We start from the raw sequence: 19,960 nt of genomic DNA, 5'->3' as shown, positions 1-19,960 counted from the left end.
TCTTACTGCACTTGATGCCTGTACCTGATATATAGTGTTAGTGGCTGTGATCCTGGAGGTAAAGAAACAACATTTAAATGTAATTAATATTAATTACATCTTTAACAATTGTGATGATTGTAATGATTGTAAACCGGCAGTGAGAATGCCGGTTTACAATCTGCTGTTCATTGGGCTAAGAGACTGTGAGTTGAGGTTCAGCTGAAGCGAAATGTTGTAGGTAAAGATGCCGAAGGAATATTTGGAGTACGTAATTGGTGACAGCTGACATCTTGTGGCAACAGAGGATCGAAAAAGTAAAGCTACTTTAAAACAACACATTTTCTTTAGGGCGACACCAGTGTCTGACATAATGGTCTGGCTGTTGACTCTGGTAGAGCTATCTGCGGTCGCCATGTTCTGTCCTTTTTGGGTGGTTTCTTTGAATATTTTCAACAGAGACACAATTTTTGCTGGAGGAGGAAAAACTATCCCCCCCCCCACCCCCCCCACAACAGTAGGCTATACAGCCATGTTCTGCTGCTCCAGGTGCCGTCATCCATATAAGGCGTTATGTGATTCTGTTTACAAGGAGTATAAACAGAAATTCAGAATTTCTGTCTAAAAAAAACTGTTGAAAGGCAAAATGCAATTTATTTTGATTAAAATTTTCAATGTCGTTAGGGGTTTCTTGTGTTTGAATATATTTGCCACGCAATACAGGTTAGGGCAAGGGCAAGGTGGGATCCATTTAATAATACAGAAATATACAGGGTTATTATGATCAATCTAAAATATGTGGTTTGAGTTCTGCAAATCAAGTGCTGTATAAAATTGTTTGGCCATTATATTCTTCTGGTTTTCCTCTTTTTTTTTGGCACACCTTCATTTTTAAGACCCTAAAACAAATTTCAGTGCGGTACAAAGATAACAGGAATACATGCAAGAAGGAACTCCCAAATTAAAATTTCATGTATTGAGGGAAGAGGAGCTCTTTTAACCAACATGGCTCTAAGTGAGAAGTAATTGCTCTCCAAACCTAATATCTGGCTTTAACACCCTTAGCAGCAACAACCGCTATCAATGGGCAGTTCTACATTACTCTGGAGGAATTTTGTCTCGCTCTTCTTCGATGAATTGTTTTACTTTAGTTCTTGCTTTACTGTTGTTGGAGGGTTTTCCAGTGTGAACAACACATTTAAAGGAGCTATAAGTGACACTGGCACCTTGTGGCTCAAATCAGTACAACAGCTTACCAATCACTACAGTCTAATATGTCATTTGGTGTGTTGCTGCTGTGAATTTTTTACTTACACAGGACAGGAATGTGATATTGTATGTTGTTCTACTTCTGGTCCGCTTCTCTTACTGGCTTCCATGTTAGCAGGCTGCTGCTCTTTTGTCAAGATAAAATACCAAATGCTGTGTTCTGTTTTGGGAACCCTGGGAACTCTCATATGATTGGGTGAGGAACCAGGAAATAAACGCGGGCTACGCTCTGAACTGAAGTAGTTCCGGACCGTACCTCTAGGTGTGGAAGGAGAAAAACTTGACTAAGACATTGTTGACGGACAGGACCAATTGTTTATAGGGAATAATGCTTCCATCCGGGTGACAAATAAGAATGATTTAGGTTGATTTTACAGTAAATATCTTACTTATAGCTCCTTTGAGGTTTTTCCAAAGCATACCAATCCTATGCAAATTCAGACTTTGACTAGGCCTCTGGAAACCTTTTTGGTTTGATTTTGAGTTATTCAGAGATGGACTTGCTGTTGTGCTTTGGATCATTGTACTGCTGCATAACCCAAATCTACTCAACCTAAGACCAAGAACCAGTGGGTAGACATTCACACAGGGGTCTTTCTGCTAGAGGGCAATATCCACAGTTCCAGCATTCATGGCAAGTTGTTCAGGCCCTAAATCAGCAAAGAAACCCCAGACCATCGGACTACTACTACCATGTTCGACTCTATGCAAGATGTCCTTTTAAAAAAATAAATTAATAAAAAATGCTGTCGCAGTTTTACATCAACTGTATCAAGATGCTGATCTTCCAAAAAGTTTTTTTCACAGTTTTTTCCAAAGTCTTGTCGATCACGAGGATAGTTTTGGCAGATGTGAGATGGGCCTTTTGGGTTGTTAGTGATCAGCACTGGTTTTCACTTTGGAACTAATCCACGATGTCCTTTTTGTCCGGTCCTGTTTTTGTTTTGTTGTTTAATCATCAACACTGACTTTAACTGAGGCAACGGATGCATGCAGAGCTTTAGATGTTGTTCTGGGTTTGTTTATGACTTCTTCTCATTTTACTCTGCAGGATGTTGGCAGGTTGATGATTCACCACTGTCTATTAATTTTGTCTGTTTGTAGATATTGGCTCCCTATATCTAACTGATTTCTTGATCCTATTGATCTGAGACTAATCAGGCTGAGATGTGAAATTTAGTTCAGGACAACAATCGTAAATGCAAAGCCAGAGCTACAATGGTTTAGATCAAAGTATCTGCATGTGTTAGAGAGACCCTGACATAAATCTAATTGGGAATCTGCGATAAGACTTGTCAGTGTATGTTTACGGACACTCTCCGTCCATTTTGACTAAGCTTGAGCTATTTTGCCAAGAACAAATAGAAAAATGTCAATTTCTAGACATACAAACTTGGGAGAGACGTACCCGTAAAGACTTCCAGCAGTAATTGTAGATAAAGCTGGTTTAACAAACTGCTGACTCATGGGGGAAAAATGGATGCCACAATTTACACATATGGATAAAAAAAAACTTGAAATCAATGTTTTGTTTCATTTCACTTCACAAGTATAAAGTATATTGACCTTTGTGGCTGTAAAATGAGAAAATGTGGAAAAGTTCAAAGGATTTGAATACTTTTGCAGAGCTCTGTTGCATCCGAAGGCTTTTGAAGGTCTGTCTACAAGCACAGCTGAAGGAACGCATGTGCCCCGCAGCTCAGATTCAACGTTTTTACCACTGTGTGTTCCGACTATCTGGTCTGAAATCTCTGGACAAGCTGTTCGATTTTCAGACAGATTTCCTCCGGGACTGTTTTTTTTTTTTTTTTTTTGTGTGTGTGAGTGTTTTCTAAGTTTGTATGTGAGACCGTGCTGGCTGCCTCTACAGACCACACTCCTTTTCAGCGTTGCTCCATTCTGCCCAGAAGTTGGGCGTTCATGTCCGTGGGAAGGCATGCTAATCAGGTGCAACACAGTCCGCGCTGTAGCGGTTTGACGGCGCCGCTCTACTTTGTTTTAATAAGCCATCAGCAATTCCGGGATTTAATTTGTTCCGACCATCTTAGTTCCCATGTAGGATGCGTGGCTACTTAACAAAGTATAAAATAAATCAAAGTCAGATAGAATTTACATATATACATATGTCTGTCTGTTTATATATGTATATATATGTATATATATACACACACACACACACACATATATATATATATATTTATGTATACTGTTTATATATATATGTATACTGTGTATATATATATGTATGTATACTGTATATATATATACTGTATATATGTATATGTTTATATATATGTGTATATGTTTATATATATGTTGTATATAAACATGTATATACATATATAAACAGACAGACAGACAGACAGACAGACAGACAGACAGACAGACATATAGATAGATAGATAGATAGATAGATAGATAGATAGATAGATAGATAGATAGATAGATAGATAGATAGATAGATAGATAGATAGATAGATAGATAGATAGATCTATATATGTGTGTGTGTATATAAAAAACAGCTGAGCCAAAACATTTGACTCTATCCTCAGTTCAGTTCTGCACATCAGAAAAGCATCACGTATCAGTCTGTGCCGGAAATATGATTTTACCTATTTGTCAGAGAAGACCTAATGTGCCTCCCTGGTCGATGATGAAATAATGTGACAGAGCTGTCTCAAGAGGTTGCTCCCATAGAGCCTTTCGTCTCATCCACCAACAGCATCGTCAAGGCTCTTTGGACCTCCGCGTGCCAAGGCATCAAAAAGTGACACATTAATGAGACACAGACGTTAAACAGTGTATGTAGTATGTAGTGTATAGATAGATAGATAGATAGATAGATAGATAGATAGATAGATAGATAGATAGATAGATAGATAGATAGATAGATAGATAGATAGATAGATAGATAGATAGATAGATAGATAGATAGATAGATAGATAGATAGATAGATAGATAGAGAATTTTTTTCAGGACATGATCATGGTTAAAAGTCAGGTTTCATACTGTAAAAAGATGGGACTGTAGCTTGTATAAGAAGCACTGAGCAACAGATGCTGCAATTAATATCAGTCAAATTTCAGTGGAAATGCACTGACGTAATTAGACGTTGTTACAAGTCGGTCAATCCTTTCTTTTGTGGCACTTCTTGTATTCGCTGTTGTGTAGCTGGACAAGTTAAAGTAAGACCAGATCGGTGCTTCTTGGATTTTAATTGTTAGTACCAAATAAGAACGCATGAGTGGGATTTTTTTTTCCCTCTTTAGTTATTTATGAGCTGCAAAACTCTTGTTTTTATTTGTGAGTTTGTGTGATTAACGACGACTGTCTGTTTGTTTTGGGTGACTGCTGTTTTCATGCCTTGCTTCCCACTGCTAAGCTCCATACTGCATTCATCTGTCCTGAAATGTCTGTTGTTATTTTTTTTTTATGCTCAGGGCTCCAATGCATCTGTAAAAGTGAAATTTAGTACTTTTCAGGTGTGTATCAGTATGGAAAAAGGAAAGAGTGCTCGGGAAACTGTAATTTATGTTGTATCCATCCATCCATCTAAAACAGGCCACTTTTGAAAGAGGACCCTTGTGTCTGAACAAAATATAAATAAAATGTAAAATAAAAATGTCTGCCCATCCATCCACCCATCCATAATTCTTTTGTCCACTCGCCCATCCGTCCTCTTGACCGTTTGTCCATCCGTTCTGGGTTTTGCAGGTTTCCTGTTTAAGGCTTGATCTCTACAGAAATAGCTGCCATTAATCCTTTTTGAACTTTTGCATTTCTACCATTATTTCATTTTGCTAAAAAGGTATGACATCTCTGGAACACGGTGTCTGGATAAAAGTATGAGCTGAGCGTGAAATGTTAGGAGCCCAGAGTGCTTCATTGTTGGCTTGCATGAGACGGCTCCCTGTGTTTACGGGTCACACAGAGGGATGTGGTCTCAGACTAATGCCGTCTTTATCTGTTGAGCCGGTGCCTGAAGGTGCTGGGGATTATGAGCTGATTGCCCCACACTATGGCCCGTCAAATCACAGGAGAGAGGCACTGAGGCAAGGCATGGTTCTGAAAGTCCTTTGATGTGTTTTCACAAATAGAATAAATGTAAAAAAAAAAAAAAAAAAAAAAGGTTCATGTTTGATTAATCTCAGTAGTTTAGGCTACGATTAAATGCAATCCAGACTATGTTAAACCTTTTGGGGGGAATTCTGAGGCTGCAAATTACAGTGTAAAAGGGAACGAAAAGTACCGGTAAGCAAAATCTTCTTGAAATTAGTGTATTTGTCCTGGAGTTGAGCAGGTAAATAAGATTATTTGCCAATGGACTGAGTATTTTGACTCCTAGTAGTAGCAAATAGTATAACTAGATATACTGCACTAGAAATAAGATAATGTAGATGAAATGTTCCTATATTAAGTCAAAAAATCTTATTCCATTGGATGATAATCTTATCTACCTGCTCATATAAAGGACAATACATTCATTTCAAGAAGATTTTACTTACATTTAGTTCCTTTTTGCAGTCTATGTGCTCTCTTTTGGATTTCTTCTGTTTTGTATTTTTGTCATTCTTAAATGTTTCCGATTTTATTATCAGATAAAGATGACAAGGGCAATCATATTAAACAAAGCCCGTTTCCAATTTTTAAAAAAAAAACAACTAACAAAACCAATCTGGTCCTATGTAAAAATGTAAAAGATGCCCTATGTAAAAGTTTACTCCAGTTTCACAAGCCACATCCAGACCTGATAAATGCCATTAACCCTAATAATAATAATAATAATAATAATAATAATAATAATAATAATAATAATAATAATAATAATAATAATAATAATACTAAATTGTGTTTGTAAACCACTTTCTATTTTAAAAAATATCTTAAAGTGCTGAAACAATAATCTCAGTACAAACTAAAAACACAATAACCAAAAAAGAAGTATACAGAACAGGTTTGACTACATTAAGTAGATTAAAAGATCTCAAAAGGGAACATAACATGCCCCAGTTAAAGAAAAGAAATAAAACGTAACAGAATATGAAACAAACTCATTAGTCAGTTAAAGCATTATAAATCCACTTTAATGCTTTGGACCTCCAGCACCAGAGAACATGGAGCAGCTCTGTCCGGGTTACTTCAAGATACTCTAAGAACGCATCAATAATTGTTGGACACAAAAGAAGCCAGAAAAACATCTAAAGAGCTGCCGGCCTCAGTGAAATGTCTTACATACGTTTGCCAAAAAACATCTTAGTAATCCCTGAGACTTTTGGGAGAATATTCTAAAGACTAACGAGAAAAATGTGGAACTTTTGAAAAGTATAAAAAAAACACATCATTTCTGGCAGTGGGTGGGTGGGTGTGGGGGGGGGATCCCCATCATAGCAACAGTCAGACATGCTGCTGGTAGTGAGACGGACTGTGGTTGCTTTGCTCCTTCATAACCTGGATGGCCTGCTGTGATTAATTGACCCACAAGTTCAGCTCCTCAAGCAAAGAAATCCTGAATCAGAGTGTCCGGCCAACAGCCTTGAGCTCAACTGCACTTTGGTTAAGCAGCAGGACAGTGATCCAAAGCAAACCTGCAAGTATACATGCCTCATCAAAACAAAAAATTCTGAGTCTATGCCTCCAATGTGGCTGAATTCAAACAGACCCTTTCCACACGATGCAAAACCTCCGTTGTCTGCTCTTCCAAAGGCATGCTGGCAATTTTGGCCGCCCGACCGTAGCAGAACCAGTCATTAGGTTTAGAAGGCAATTACTTTTTCACACAGGTTGATTTCTATTCTCTGTGGGTACGTAGAAAACAAAAAAATATGCAAGTAGGCTTTTTCATGACCCTAAATAATAACCGCCTATCGCAGGAAGACAAGAAAAAAAAGAACATTTAGAAGCCATTCTTTTATCTTCCTGCGTTACACTTTCTAAAGAGATGTGAGATTAAATGGAAATCAGTACCTGGGTGTCAAAGCTTCACAAAAACTCAGAGATGGAAAGTTGACCACTAGCTCTGATTGGTTTAAAGTGTTTGGATGATGGAAGATGGAGTACCCAGAGAGACAAAGAGTGGACTATTGTCACATTTACAAACGTAGTGAATATTCACAGTAAATAAACGAAACCACGTTAATATAACTCTGGATATACAAATGCCTAATGCCGTTTCAGCAGCAGCTAACGTGATTGACGTTTTCTTATTGCTGGTATTACAAGGAAACAATCTGTTCTTTTGTTCTGTGATAAGTTAATTGATTCCTCACTTACTAAAAGCATAATCAAATCAAAACCACTCATGGTCTATATAAAAAAAAAAAAATTTGGTCTCTGGAGCTTAAAGATTGCTGTAGTCAGTTTACAATAAAAGCCGAGACGAGGCTACGTTTTTGTATTGGCTGCAGTAAATGGACTAAAAGCTTAATTTTGTTGCTTGCAGTGTTTTTGCACTAAAAACCAAAGTGTCAGTCATATAAATGAATTAATTAGCGAAGCAGTAATGGATTTTCCTTCTCATGGGTGCAGATGAGGTGTGTAGCCAATGTTATCTCTTATTTTGAGTAATTGTTTAATTTCTCTGTCCATAAAATGTAATGAAATAAATTACGAAACTCATTAAAACCTAGACCCAGAGAATGACATTTTGACATTATCTTAAATTCATAGTGCATAAATTACTGTTATATAGTTTTCTCATTATAATGACAAATATGACTGAATTTTGGCATATTTTGAAACGGGTACAATACTTTTTTAAATGTTATTTAGCTACAACATGAGAATAGGATTGTTTTATTGTTCGACATTTGCATCTATACTGTGAAATAAATAACTTTATATTTTATATTGCTTACATTTCAATCTTGTCAAAAAAGTTTATTTATGTCAGCAATTTACAAAAAATGAAAACTCCTAGGCAATTTATGGCAGATAGTGATATATTTCAAGTGTTACTGTTGATTTTATTAATTACGGCTTACAGCTAATTACATCCCAAAATGTATCTTCTCAGAAAAATATGTTTTTTTGTTCCCATATTGGCCATATTCAGTTATGGGTATAGTAGTGCTGACTTTGGCAGATGTCCAGTACAAGGATGGGGAGCAACAAAAAGCTGTTGCCAAGGAAGCTGAAGCCAAGCATTTTAATGGAAAGTTGAGTGGAAGGAAAAAATGTGGTAGAGTATGGCTCTCCTAACGCCAGAGGACTGCCAGAGACCGATTGCCACCACACACACTGCACCGATGCTAACAAGGGAAAATATCTGTGCTTAAAAGGATTTAATTGGTTTTACGTAACATACAAATCTTCTCAATGTTCGGTTTACAGTAGCTTTAAGGCATAAAATGAACAAAATAAGTATTAAAAACATCACTTTGTGTGTGTCGTGTGACAATCAACGTCTTTTTGAGTTGAAATATTGAAACGATGCGCGTTGGTTATTGTCGAACGTGTGACAGATGTTGGGAATTTCAAACCTCGGGCCGACCGGTTGCGCCGCATGTCCGCGATTTGGATTTCTAACAGGAAGAAAATTCACCTGGAACTCGTTGTTCTCCTTAAACGCTCGGCTTGACGTTTGATCTTCAAAGGATCGACGTACGGCGCCTTTGATATGCAGATGCCTCCGCGCTCCGCCGCTGCGTTTTCCGTGTAATTAGACCAGCAGTGACGCTGAGCCCTGTTGTTGCTGGAAGGTGTCGGTAAACAAGCCGGTTTTCTGCCGACGCTTTTAAAACTGGGATTCAGGAAGAGGTTACAGTTAAGAGTTACCTTCCCGTCTACAGGAGCTGATTTATCTTTTGCTCTTAACCGATGGCTTTGCAAGAGGAGAAATTTAAGAGTAAGTATTGGCGTCTGAGAGCTAAGTGAGAGAAGTGTGAGCTCTGAGTCAGAGTGAAGAAGAACGCCCTTTGTCTCCATCACCAGGATGTCGATATCACATTTTATTATCCCTCTGAGATTCAGGGCAAATCTGCTCCTTCATCCTGGCCTCTGTCTGCCCTTGGAAACCCTTTGGTGGAGCAAAGATGAGCGGTTTTATGAGATCCAGGCCGGCCACCGGCTCGTCTGCTGGTCCTTGAGGAGCGGTGCCGGGTATTAGATGCAGCAATGTCTTTATCTCAGGCTCCCCGCCTTCCTCGCAAACCTGTCTGGATTCACAATCCGGCGAGGGACTCGTGTCAAAGACGTCTGAGCTGAATCTGGTGCAAAGAGATATCCCCCCCGCCCCGCCCTCCCGTCCTGCCGTCCCGTTTGCACGTCCGTCGCCGTCTCTGGTCAGCTCCTTCCTGCCTCTGCATTACTTTTTCACAGTCAATGAAGTAACTTGGAGATTGCGTTAGTTTCTGTTTCCATCAGCGGATGATTGGCAGGCCTTTGTCTTCCTTTTTCTCACCTCTACATTTAATGTTTATCTCATCAAAATGACTCCTGGCGGTTGCTTGGAAATGGGGACCATCATAAAGGAGTATAGAGGCATAAAAGGAGGGAACATTGTGATATGGAGTCACCTTGTGGGGTTCGTTTGGGAGTATTTTTTTTCCCCCTCTGTTTTTGTAAAAGAAAAAGAGCCATTACTCATTCCTTGAAGGCTCTAGCAGATATCTCATAGGTGGCTTATTGCAGTCAATCACTTGTGCTGCACGTCCACAGTTTGATGTGCCTCACATGCACTAATAGGGCGCTTTAATCAGGTGCAGGCAGACCTTCTGTCCCTCATTAACAGCCGGATGCTTCGTTAGAGAAAGCTGCTCTTTGCAAATTTTTTGATTTTGAGTGCATATCAGAATAGAACATTGTTCCTATCGAGCGTAGGTAATACATTTGAAAGAATAAAAATGTAGTTTTTGCATCATAAGCTTTTCACCAGTCTTCCAAAAAAAGCCCTTCACTACAAGGGGTTCTGGTCTTCATGCAGCCGAGGCGATATCTGTATTCAACTAATGATGATCGGTGCATATTCAGCAACTAAGGATTGTTTTGGAAGCACTTTGCTGCCTGGTAGCTGTTTGAGTTATGCCCAGCTAAGCTAATTGCACTAATTTCCTCACTAAATACATATATCAATTAAAAAAAAAACTTTTTTTTTTTTTACTAAATTATTGCAAGTTGTTATATTCAGGCCTGTTTTCTTGAGAAGTTGCCTCAACGTGTCAACATATTTCTTTTCACTCATGATGCTTTCTATTTTTTGAAGTATACTAGTTTCTCTTGCAGCAACCAAACCACTCCCTTTCACCATGATGTTGCCATCCCTGTCCCTTGAAGCTGGGATGGTCTTCTCCAGCTTCTCAGCCTTTCCTAGATCAGAATTTCGTAATTGCCAGATATTTTCTCATAATTATGAGATCTTTTCTCATAATTATGAGAACCAATTGAGCTCGGCCCCACTGCTTTCTCCTGTGGAGTGATTTTTTATGTATTTTTTTGGCATTGGCCAGTAAATGGCGTCTTACAGTTATCCCGTAATTACAAGATCTTCTCTCATAATTATCAGATCAGAATCTCGTAATTCTGAGAAAAGATCTTGTAATTATGACATCTTATCGCATAATTAAGACATATTTTCTCATAATGATGACATCTTATCTCATAATTAGGACTTATTTTCCCGTAAGTATGAGATAAGATGCGATGCAAATGCAATGCGCCTCCGTTCTAAATAGCATCTAATTAAATAATAAATAATAGACGTAGCACAAAAACCATTCTGCCTGTCCTGAGTAGGATAGGAAGAAAACTCATATATGAACCAGTTATTAGAATAGCAAAAATAAGATAATGGCAATTATTCTGTTACCCATCTTTTTATTTGTTTTGTATAATATTACCATAAGTTGTTACCTTCTGTAATAAACATTAATTAATTTTCTGAAATTTTAACCCACAAATGTTGCCTTTTTTTCTTTATCCCATGCATGCAGACTGAAATGTATTGTTTTTATTAATTGATTTATTTTTGTTTGGGATTGCACCAACATGGAATCTGATCAATTTCTATTTTTTGTGCAAAGTTGGTAAATGGTAATCCAAAAGTTTATTATTTTATAATCCCATATATGTAAATTGGTAGGTTTAGAGCATATTAAAAAAACAAACAAAAAAAACATTTCCAACACCTTGGAATAAAGATAATAAGTGAAAAATTTAAATTGAATAATCACGGTTCTGTATTTAGAAAGAATGCATTTTAAACTGCGTATCAGCAACAGAAAAAAGACAGATCGCCTTGTTTAGTTTAAAGGAATTCTCAAAGATTTTAACTAAATAATTTAATTTACCCCAAAACAACTTGGCCAATTTCTGTGCAACTTGCATCAATTACTTACTATGCAAAAATTAAAAAGTTAATGTTTAGGAGTCCAAGGTTGAGCCTAGAATATTTGTCTTTCTATACTAGTTTAGTAATTGGAGCATGACAACCTGAATTAGGATTATAACTGAGTATGTAATTGTTTGTTATAGTAAGCATGGTTTAGTTGCACAACACGCACACGTCATTACATCTCGGTAAGGCTACAACATCTTTTGTCAAGTTCAATCTCCAGATTTTGCTTCATATTGGAAATAAATCCAGAAAATTGTTGTAGTTGCCATTAAATAAATTTCTTATATTTAAATGTGATTTATTTTGTTACCAACACCATAGTATAGGGCATTAACTGCTGTAATGTTAAACATGTCATCTTAATAGGTCTTTCTTTCTTTCATTTTCCCTTCTGTCATTTTTTTCTTTTATTTCTTTCTCAGGGAGTCTTTATGAAGAAACCCGACCCTCCACCTGTTTATTTCCAGTCAGTGGATGAGAGCCCACACACACTCATAAATTTCTATTTTCTCAATTATAGCCTCTGTGCTTCATCGCTGTAGGTGTCCAAACAGGTCATTTGCAGCAATGGAAACAACGTCAGATACGCTTTAGTTGCTGAGGTGTTTTTGTGATGGCAGATTTTTTTCTTATTTTCTATCTATCTATCTATCTATCTATCTATCTATCTATCTATCTATCTATCTATCTATCTATCTATCTATCTATCTATCTATCTATCTATCTATCTATCTATCTATCTATCTATCTATCTATCTATAAATATAAACAGATGGTAGCTTGACAGGCAAATTACTGCTTTTTGGCTTCCAGTGGGTGTAATTCATAACAAGGTAATTTTCTTATTCTTTTTGTTCAATGGTTAGCCGACTCATTTTGATCGGCAAAATTTTAATCGCCATTTTTATGTTTTTTTTTGGGGGGGAGGTTTCTGGTGGGAGGTGCATAGAGTGATTTGAAAACAAAAACAGAGTGGTATGCATTGAGATTGAGACTAGAGCTGCCATTCATCAACAGCTTCAGCCAGTTTCTGTTACAGATTTAATTATTCTGGTTCCAACGGTGGACACTTTGAGCACACCACTAACCAAATTCATTGGCTTTTTTCCTCATTTTTTCAGCACTATTGGTGTGACAAGCACTGATCCTGTGTTTATTGCCCAATACAAATTATTAGTTTTCTTTGAGGTTTGAACTGACGATTTTCAGTTTTGGCTGATTGCACAAAACATTTCTATTATTAACATGTATTTAATGCATTCAACACCCTGAAAGGGGGAAAAAATGCAGGTTCCTTTGGAAAGGTAACAGATTTTAATACAAAGATGAGATGAGACTATATCATTGTCTCCATGTGGCAGGAACACTTATGCGACCAATATTTTTCGGACTTTTATGAATCTCTATTCAAATTTACCAAACAAGTGGGAGACATTTTTCAAACAAAGATTTCATTTTTGTGGGAAACGAGTCATCATTACCACACTGTGAAAAAATGTTTCCCTCTGCTTTAAAATCATAAATTAACTGGCAGCACAGAGAACTGATTACCGGCTGACTTGTGGACTCAAAAAAAAACAACTAAATAGAACCTTTCTGACAACATGAAGTAGGCTAAATATATAAAGAAAACAACAATGTATCAATAGAAATAAAATTCAGAACAGCAGAGAAAGAAAAGCACTCAAATCAGTCTGGAATGGGTTACAAAACCATTATCTATAAATTACAAAAACATGCGGCGAACCTTTCCAGTAGTGTTCCGCTTACCAGAATCACTCAAGGACTGTATTGAGTCAAGCTGGAGCTCACAAAAGAACACAGGACTACACTTCAGGTCTCACTTGCCTCAGTTAAAGGAACAATAAGTAATAATGACACCTTGTAATTCACATAGGAACAACACAAACACACAGCCTGCCGTTTTCTTAATGTTCCGTTCCTGCTGTGAAACTCCACTGAAATTCTAATTACACAGGATAAATCTATGATGTTGTATTCAGTTCTATTTGTGGTCCACTTCTCTTTCTGGCCTCCATGTTTGCAGGCTGATGCTCTTTTACCCAAAATAAAATACCAAATGCTGCACTCTGTTTTGGGAACCCTGGGAACTCTCATATGATTGGCTCAGGAACCAGGAAGTAAACATGGGCTAAACTCTGAACCGAAGTAGCACTTTTGTGGACTGGAACTTCTCAGATGCTATGTGTCTTATTACATCTGGCAAAACAAACTAACAGTGCTTTAGAAAAAAAAAAAAAAAACTAATCGTACCAGCAGTCAAACGTGGTAGTGGTTGTGTGATGATGCTGCTTTGTTGCTCTAAGATATCGATCCCTTTGCCTTGACTGATGTGATCATGAATTCTGCTCTCCACCTGAAGTTGCCATAATAGAGTATCTGTCAATTAGTTTGTGAAATTAAGGTCAAGCACACGTAGTTTATGCAGCTGGGCCATAAAAAGCACATCAGCTAGTACAAAATAAACTAAATGAAGGTTAAACTCCAGGCTTAAATCCAAATGCAGTGCTGCTGTATACAGTGATACCATTGTCCATGATTAACAACTCTCCAATGTGGCTGAATAGAAATTCTCCAAAGAGCAGAGGGTCAAACCTCCTCCACGCTGAAGGGCGGCTCATTCAGTTATTAAACTTAGAGGGGAATTACTTTTTCACATAGGGCCCGTCTGGCTCACATAACTTAAAATTCTCAACAGCATTTTGTGTTCAATCAGTTTATCTCTGATTGATTCTAAAAATGTTTGACCTAAAACATTTTAATTGGGTAAATGGCTCAGAGGTAAATACTTTTTTATGTTTAGATATTTTGCATCTAAACCAAAAACATACATTAGATTGTTTAGGGTTGTTGCCTATTTTTTATTATTTCAATATAACAAGGGGCATACTCATATAGTGGAGGTAAAAGGTTGAGGTCAGTATATTTTTTATACTTTCTGTTTTATGTTTATCTTATTTATCATTTGTTGCTGCAAACATTCAATCTGATGAAAAGGAAGTGACAAAGACCCACAGGGTGAATACCAGAAAGTCACCCACCATTCTGACAATCATCTAAAGCTGTGCCGTTAAATATTTGGAAATCAGGGATTAATCACTGAATCCCAAATAATGTAGATGTCATTTCTGCCATCCAAGAGCAGCTTAATACACCAAGCATGAGGAATCTGTAAATCTTCCGGTGCAAACACATAAAACGACAAAGTGTTAGTGCCCCTTGGCTCATTGAAACATCCTCCATCTCTCTCCTCCTGCATTCTGACCTTCTGTTGACTCCTGCTACCCATCGGCTGTTTAGCTCTCCTCTGGAGCCTCTGGCTATTAGCCCGTATTTCCCTCTTTTCGTCTGAAGGAAAAGGAGATTCTCAGAAAGGAAGAGAAAGCCACAGAGACAGAGTCAGATTTGTTGTGCCTTCCTCTAGTCCCCGGAGTTTTTGTCTGCTCCCTCCAGGAATATAGGATTGGATTTGCATTCCCTCCGTTCACGTTGCTGTTTGTTGTTTTTTTTGCCGTCGGTAAATTGTCTTACGTCTCAGTTTATAGCCTGGATTTATTGGAAAGCGCATCTTTTATTGCGCTGCTGTTATTCTACCCTTGTTAATGAAAGGAGATGGGAAGTAGGAGGCAGGAATCTTTCTTCAGCTGAGCAGGTGTCACACAGCAAAGGCCCCGCAGCTCTGAAATGTCTCATAATGAGCCGCCTCAGTCTGAAGAGACAAGAGAGAAGAAAAGCGCCATCTGATAGGGCGACGGATTGGTGATCGAGGTTAGATATTGTCTTTTGTGAGCATGAAGGAGACGGGGGAGGAGACATTGAAGGATTGGGCGATGCCAGAGGAGGATGCACGAGGAAGAAGGGGTGTGGGGGAGTGAGGGAGACAGAGATGTAAGAGAGCAAATGAGACCAATAAAACACATGGGCAGCTTCCTCCGGGGAGTCACGGATCCTTGTTTTCCTTGACAGAGGAACACAAGCCTGTCTGGGTGATTACTTACACGCTGTGGCTCCGTCTTTCCATGGCAGTTTTACGCCGATGACGACGCTCAGCTAAAGAAACCAGGTTCGGATTGTCTCAGTGCCTACTGAGGGACAGGGACCTTCCTTTTGAGAGCCATAATAAAAGCGGACTCAAGCTCGAACCTGCCTAAACAAGTTGTCGGGACATCAAAATTCACGTTGCATCATGTTCACATTTGCATAGATGCAGGCTGGAGCTGTCTTTTTTTTCCCTTTCTTTTTTTTTTTTTTGTTTGTTTTCAGAGCAGAGACAGAAACCTTAAGTAGCCTCCGTAACTTATGCAGCACCACAGACAGCTCCACCTCCTTCTCTGGCTCGCCCAGCTGCAGATCGAGCTGCCAAACAAGTCAGAACGACAGAAGAAAGACGGGAAACCGAGCGAGTAAAGAAAAAGGAAACACAGTGCGGTCACTTACCCAGGGAACCTCTCACGCATACAGCGGAGAGTGGGTCTGTTGCAGAAGGCCAGCGTCTTCAGAGAGAATAAGCAGAGGTAGTCCTCAAACGAATAGACGGCGGTGGGCCTTTAAAACTAGCAAGAAAAACATGTTCATCCATTTAAAAACATCTATTAAGTATAACAAATCCATCCATCCACCCTTTCGTCTCTTGGAGGATCCCCGGGATGTTTCTAAAGCAGAGGGGATAGGTTCTTCTGGGGAGATTTCAGTCCTCTGCAGCATCTCCTCACAGAAAACTTGATTACATGCCCGAGCGATCTGAACTTCTCAGCTTTGTTTCTCCTTTTTACATCGGGGGCAGCGGTTTTACTCCAAACTGCCCCTGAATGGTGGAGCTCCTCGCCGTACTTCTAAGGCTGAGCCCAGGAACCACTGGAAAAAAAGCTAATTCCAGCTACTTATGTTAGGATTGTGGTTTTGAGCTATGAGCCTTATCCTGCCGCTGTATTCGAAGGGTTGGAACATGGAAGGACCAGTAAAGTCATCTTACATCTCTAAACTCAGCATATGAACTTGACCCGACTACACCTGGTCTGGCGTTCTGTTAGCTGTGACATCATCCAGGGTGGCAGATCATCCACTATTAACATATAACATAGAAAGGATTCCTGGATCCTGGATTCTGTGCTTTTTCTCTCTCTGCTTTGTCTTCTCTAAACCCCAGTCAATCGAGGCAGATGACCGTTCACACTGAGCCTGGTTCTGGTTCTGCTAGAGGTTTTCCTTCCTGTTAAACGGGAAATTTTCCTCTCCACTGTCGCTTCATACATGCTCAGTATGAGGGATTGCTGCAAAACCATCAACAATGCAGACGACTGTCCACTGTGGCTCTACGCTCTTTCAGGAGGAGTGAATGCTGCTTGGAGAGACTTGATGCAACCTGCTGGGTTTCCTTAGAGAGAAAACTTTCTGACCAATCTGTATGATTTGATTGAATTTGACTCTGTAGCGAGCCTTGAGATGACATGTGTTGTAAATTGGCGTTATATAAATAAATTGAGTTGAAATGAATTGAAATAAATTGGCTTTTCCTGAAAGTTTCACTCAGCTGAGCGTTGAAGCCGTTGCAGCAGCCGAGGCAACGATTTCCGATTTGACCTAAAAAATAAATCCCCAACACAGAAGAGAAGGGGTGTGACAGCACTTTAGCCGATCCAACATGCGTTGTACGTACGCGGATTGTTTTTAATTGCTTTTTGTGGTTCCGGATGAAGATTCTTGTCGTGTTTGCTGCCTGGTGCTAATTAAAGGTTTGCCTCCGATGTCGGTAAACCTCCGGGTTAATGAGCAAAACTGTAATTATCTTGTAAGTCGGCATCGAGGTCAAACTTTGTCGAGTATGCTTACAAAAATGAAGAAGAAAAAGAAAACATGCTCATCCAGTCACGCCGCTTTAAGTAGTGAGCGCACAAAAAACATCAGGGTTTAATCTCGCTTCTTCGGGTGGAGGGAGCATGCCAGCAGCTTATTTTCAGCCCAGTGCCATCTCACTCTGAGGGAGCGGGGCGCCTCCTTTTATTTGGCATTGGAAGGAGAAGCAGAGGCATGAAATATTCAAGCAAATGTGTACAGCTGGAAGGGTGAAAGCGAAAGTGTCAGAGAATGTCTTTCAGGTGAATCTGTAAGGCATTTCTCCTGCACTCATATTCAGGAGGACTTTACAGCAAGGTTTAAGTTTCTTTTAAAAGGTTTACGGAAACATTTCCCTCGGTCTGAACCTCCAGCCCTTGCCAGTTATGAAAGAGCCTCTGGAGTGCTTTTGTGGGAACACGTTGTGTGATATCAGGGACGGCATAAGAAGAAGTATATGATGGGATTTTGCGCTGCCGTGAGTCAGTCTGCAAGGAAAGGGCTTTCTCGCCTTTCGCCGAGGGTCTTTCATTTTTCACAGCTTTTATTGCATCATGTAAACATTTAAAAGAGAATATTTGTACCGCTTATATATTTTGCATGGTAAGCTAAAGCTCTAAGTCTTTATTTGTCCCAACCTTTGAATCTACGTATATATTATGAGTCATGGACCTGAATGAGACAGCAGGATACAGTCTAGTTAAGTGTCAATGCGACTTTTAATACTACCTGCGAAAGACACCATGGGTTGCTATAAGACTGAATAAAATGAAAAGCTAATATTTATTTAATAATCCTGAGACGTTTTCTTTGCGCAGTTAAGACTGTGCAGAACAAAGGCGCATTGTCAGGCCCTCAGTTTAATGAGATCGCTTTGTAAATGAAATCTGAAATCCTAATTCAATCTCAAGTAGTGAGGTGAAAGTAAAAAAAACAGTAAAAGACAAGCTGGAGTTAAAACGCAGCTGTTCTACTCCTCGTGAAATCGCGTTCAGGGTTTTAAATGAGTTTAATTAGGACGTGATATCTCCAGCGACAATGCAGCGCACTTTTGATTTTACGTGCCGACAAACTGCGGTAGCTCGTTGTTAATGTTTGTCTCACGTGAGATGGGTGGTGAGCCACTCGCTTGAATCGGTTCTTCATGGTTGAGAAGTTTTAAAGAGAGAAATGTAGCATCGGCCGGCTAATTGAGGGCACAGGGCAAGAGGTGGGGGAGGGAGGGGGGGGGGCATTTTGCTACACATGACCAGAGAAAGTGCCGGTAACTTGACCTCGGTAAGGAATCTTATTCAAAGGACTGAAAGTTTAAAATCCTTGGAAACTGGTCGGCCCTTAACTATGACCGTTTTAAAGATCCACCCTCAATAAATGGTTATTGTGGCGAATATTTCCCGCTTTTTAGTTCTGCTCTTTGCCGGGTAACACGGCTGATATTAGTGGGAGTAAATCCCTCAGGCCGGTAAATCCCTCAGTAGCTGGCCAGCACTCGGCTGCTTAACAGGCATTCATTCAGAAAAATGTTTTCTTTTTTGTTGTTAAACTGTTATTTTTAGAGCTCTCTAGAAATTTCTAGAAAATGTTTGTTTGTTTGTTTGCTTTTTGACGTAGCTCGATAAATTGTCTTTTAAAGGGGGAAGGAGTCAGATTTAAGGCAGCGATAAGTGGCCTACCAACCAAAGAAGCAGTTTTCTGAAAATGGTCACATACTAAGCTGGAGAAAAGAGTTCGAAGCATTCTGATAACAGCACTATTATGTCGAGACCAGAGGCAGGTTTTGTAGAAACGTGGGACGATTTTGGACTTTTCTCACAGTGCAAAGGGGAAAGACGTTTTGGCAGCTTAATTAGACCGCCCAGATCGGAGGGGAACATGTTGTTTTTGGTCATGTTGAGTGTGAAGCATCAGTGCAGATTGACTGATTGAACTTTTTCTCTTGTTTTTCTTTTTCTCTCTCTCTTACAGACATAAACATGGCAGGCGAGCCCAAACCCTACAGGCCTAAAGGCGCCTCCAAACGGCCGCTCTCAGCTGTGTACAGGTAGGAGTTGCCCTCCTCTCAACATGCAGAGCCTCCACCATGAATATTAACCTGTTAGTCCAACCAGCTGATGCTGCTGATGTAAATCGCCTGTAATATCTGAAAAATATGCGGTTTCCTTATTATGCGTTCCCTTTTCTCCCCTCATTGAAACCTTGAATTTCCAATTAGCGTCATGATTTTTGCATTTCTCCAGCCCGACTTCAGTTTATACAGCAAAAGCGGTGAAAGCTCAGAGGAATTAATGTTGTGTGAGCTTCATTGAGCATGACCTCCATTTTCTGCCCAGTGTGCGTCTCGCTTTTTTTTGTGCAAGAATCTGTAGTGCTTGTTTACTGGAGACTAATGCGACAAAGGTCCAGACATGTTTTGTATTCAAAGGGGACACTCGTGTTTTCTGACACTTTCCCAGAAGTTAACAGTCCAGCCGTTTAACTCCTGCTTTTATTGTTAGTTTGTTTTATTACACGTCTTATTTAGCTAATT

The 19,960-nt window shown here is 39.3% G+C and overlaps 1 protein-coding gene across 4 annotated transcripts in view; it reads left to right on the top strand.

Moving 5' to 3' along the window:
* LOC105935743 (RALY RNA binding protein like) overlaps window positions 1–19,960 on the top strand; it is a 188,977-nt gene that overhangs the window by 126,378 nt on the left and 42,639 nt on the right. For all 4 annotated transcript variants that reach the window (XM_036125494.1, XM_036125493.1, XM_036125492.1 and 1 more), the window contains one exon: window positions 19,399–19,474. In XM_036125494.1, coding sequence (XP_035981387.1) covers window positions 19,399–19,474 — 76 coding nt within the window. The remainder of the gene's footprint in view (window positions 1–19,398; window positions 19,475–19,960) is intronic.

Source organism: Fundulus heteroclitus, chromosome 21, assembly GCF_011125445.2.
Source record: "Fundulus heteroclitus isolate FHET01 chromosome 21, MU-UCD_Fhet_4.1, whole genome shotgun sequence".
Lineage (NCBI taxonomy): Eukaryota > Metazoa > Chordata > Actinopteri > Cyprinodontiformes > Fundulidae > Fundulus > Fundulus heteroclitus.
This window is presented reverse-complemented; position numbering and strand designations above follow the sequence as displayed.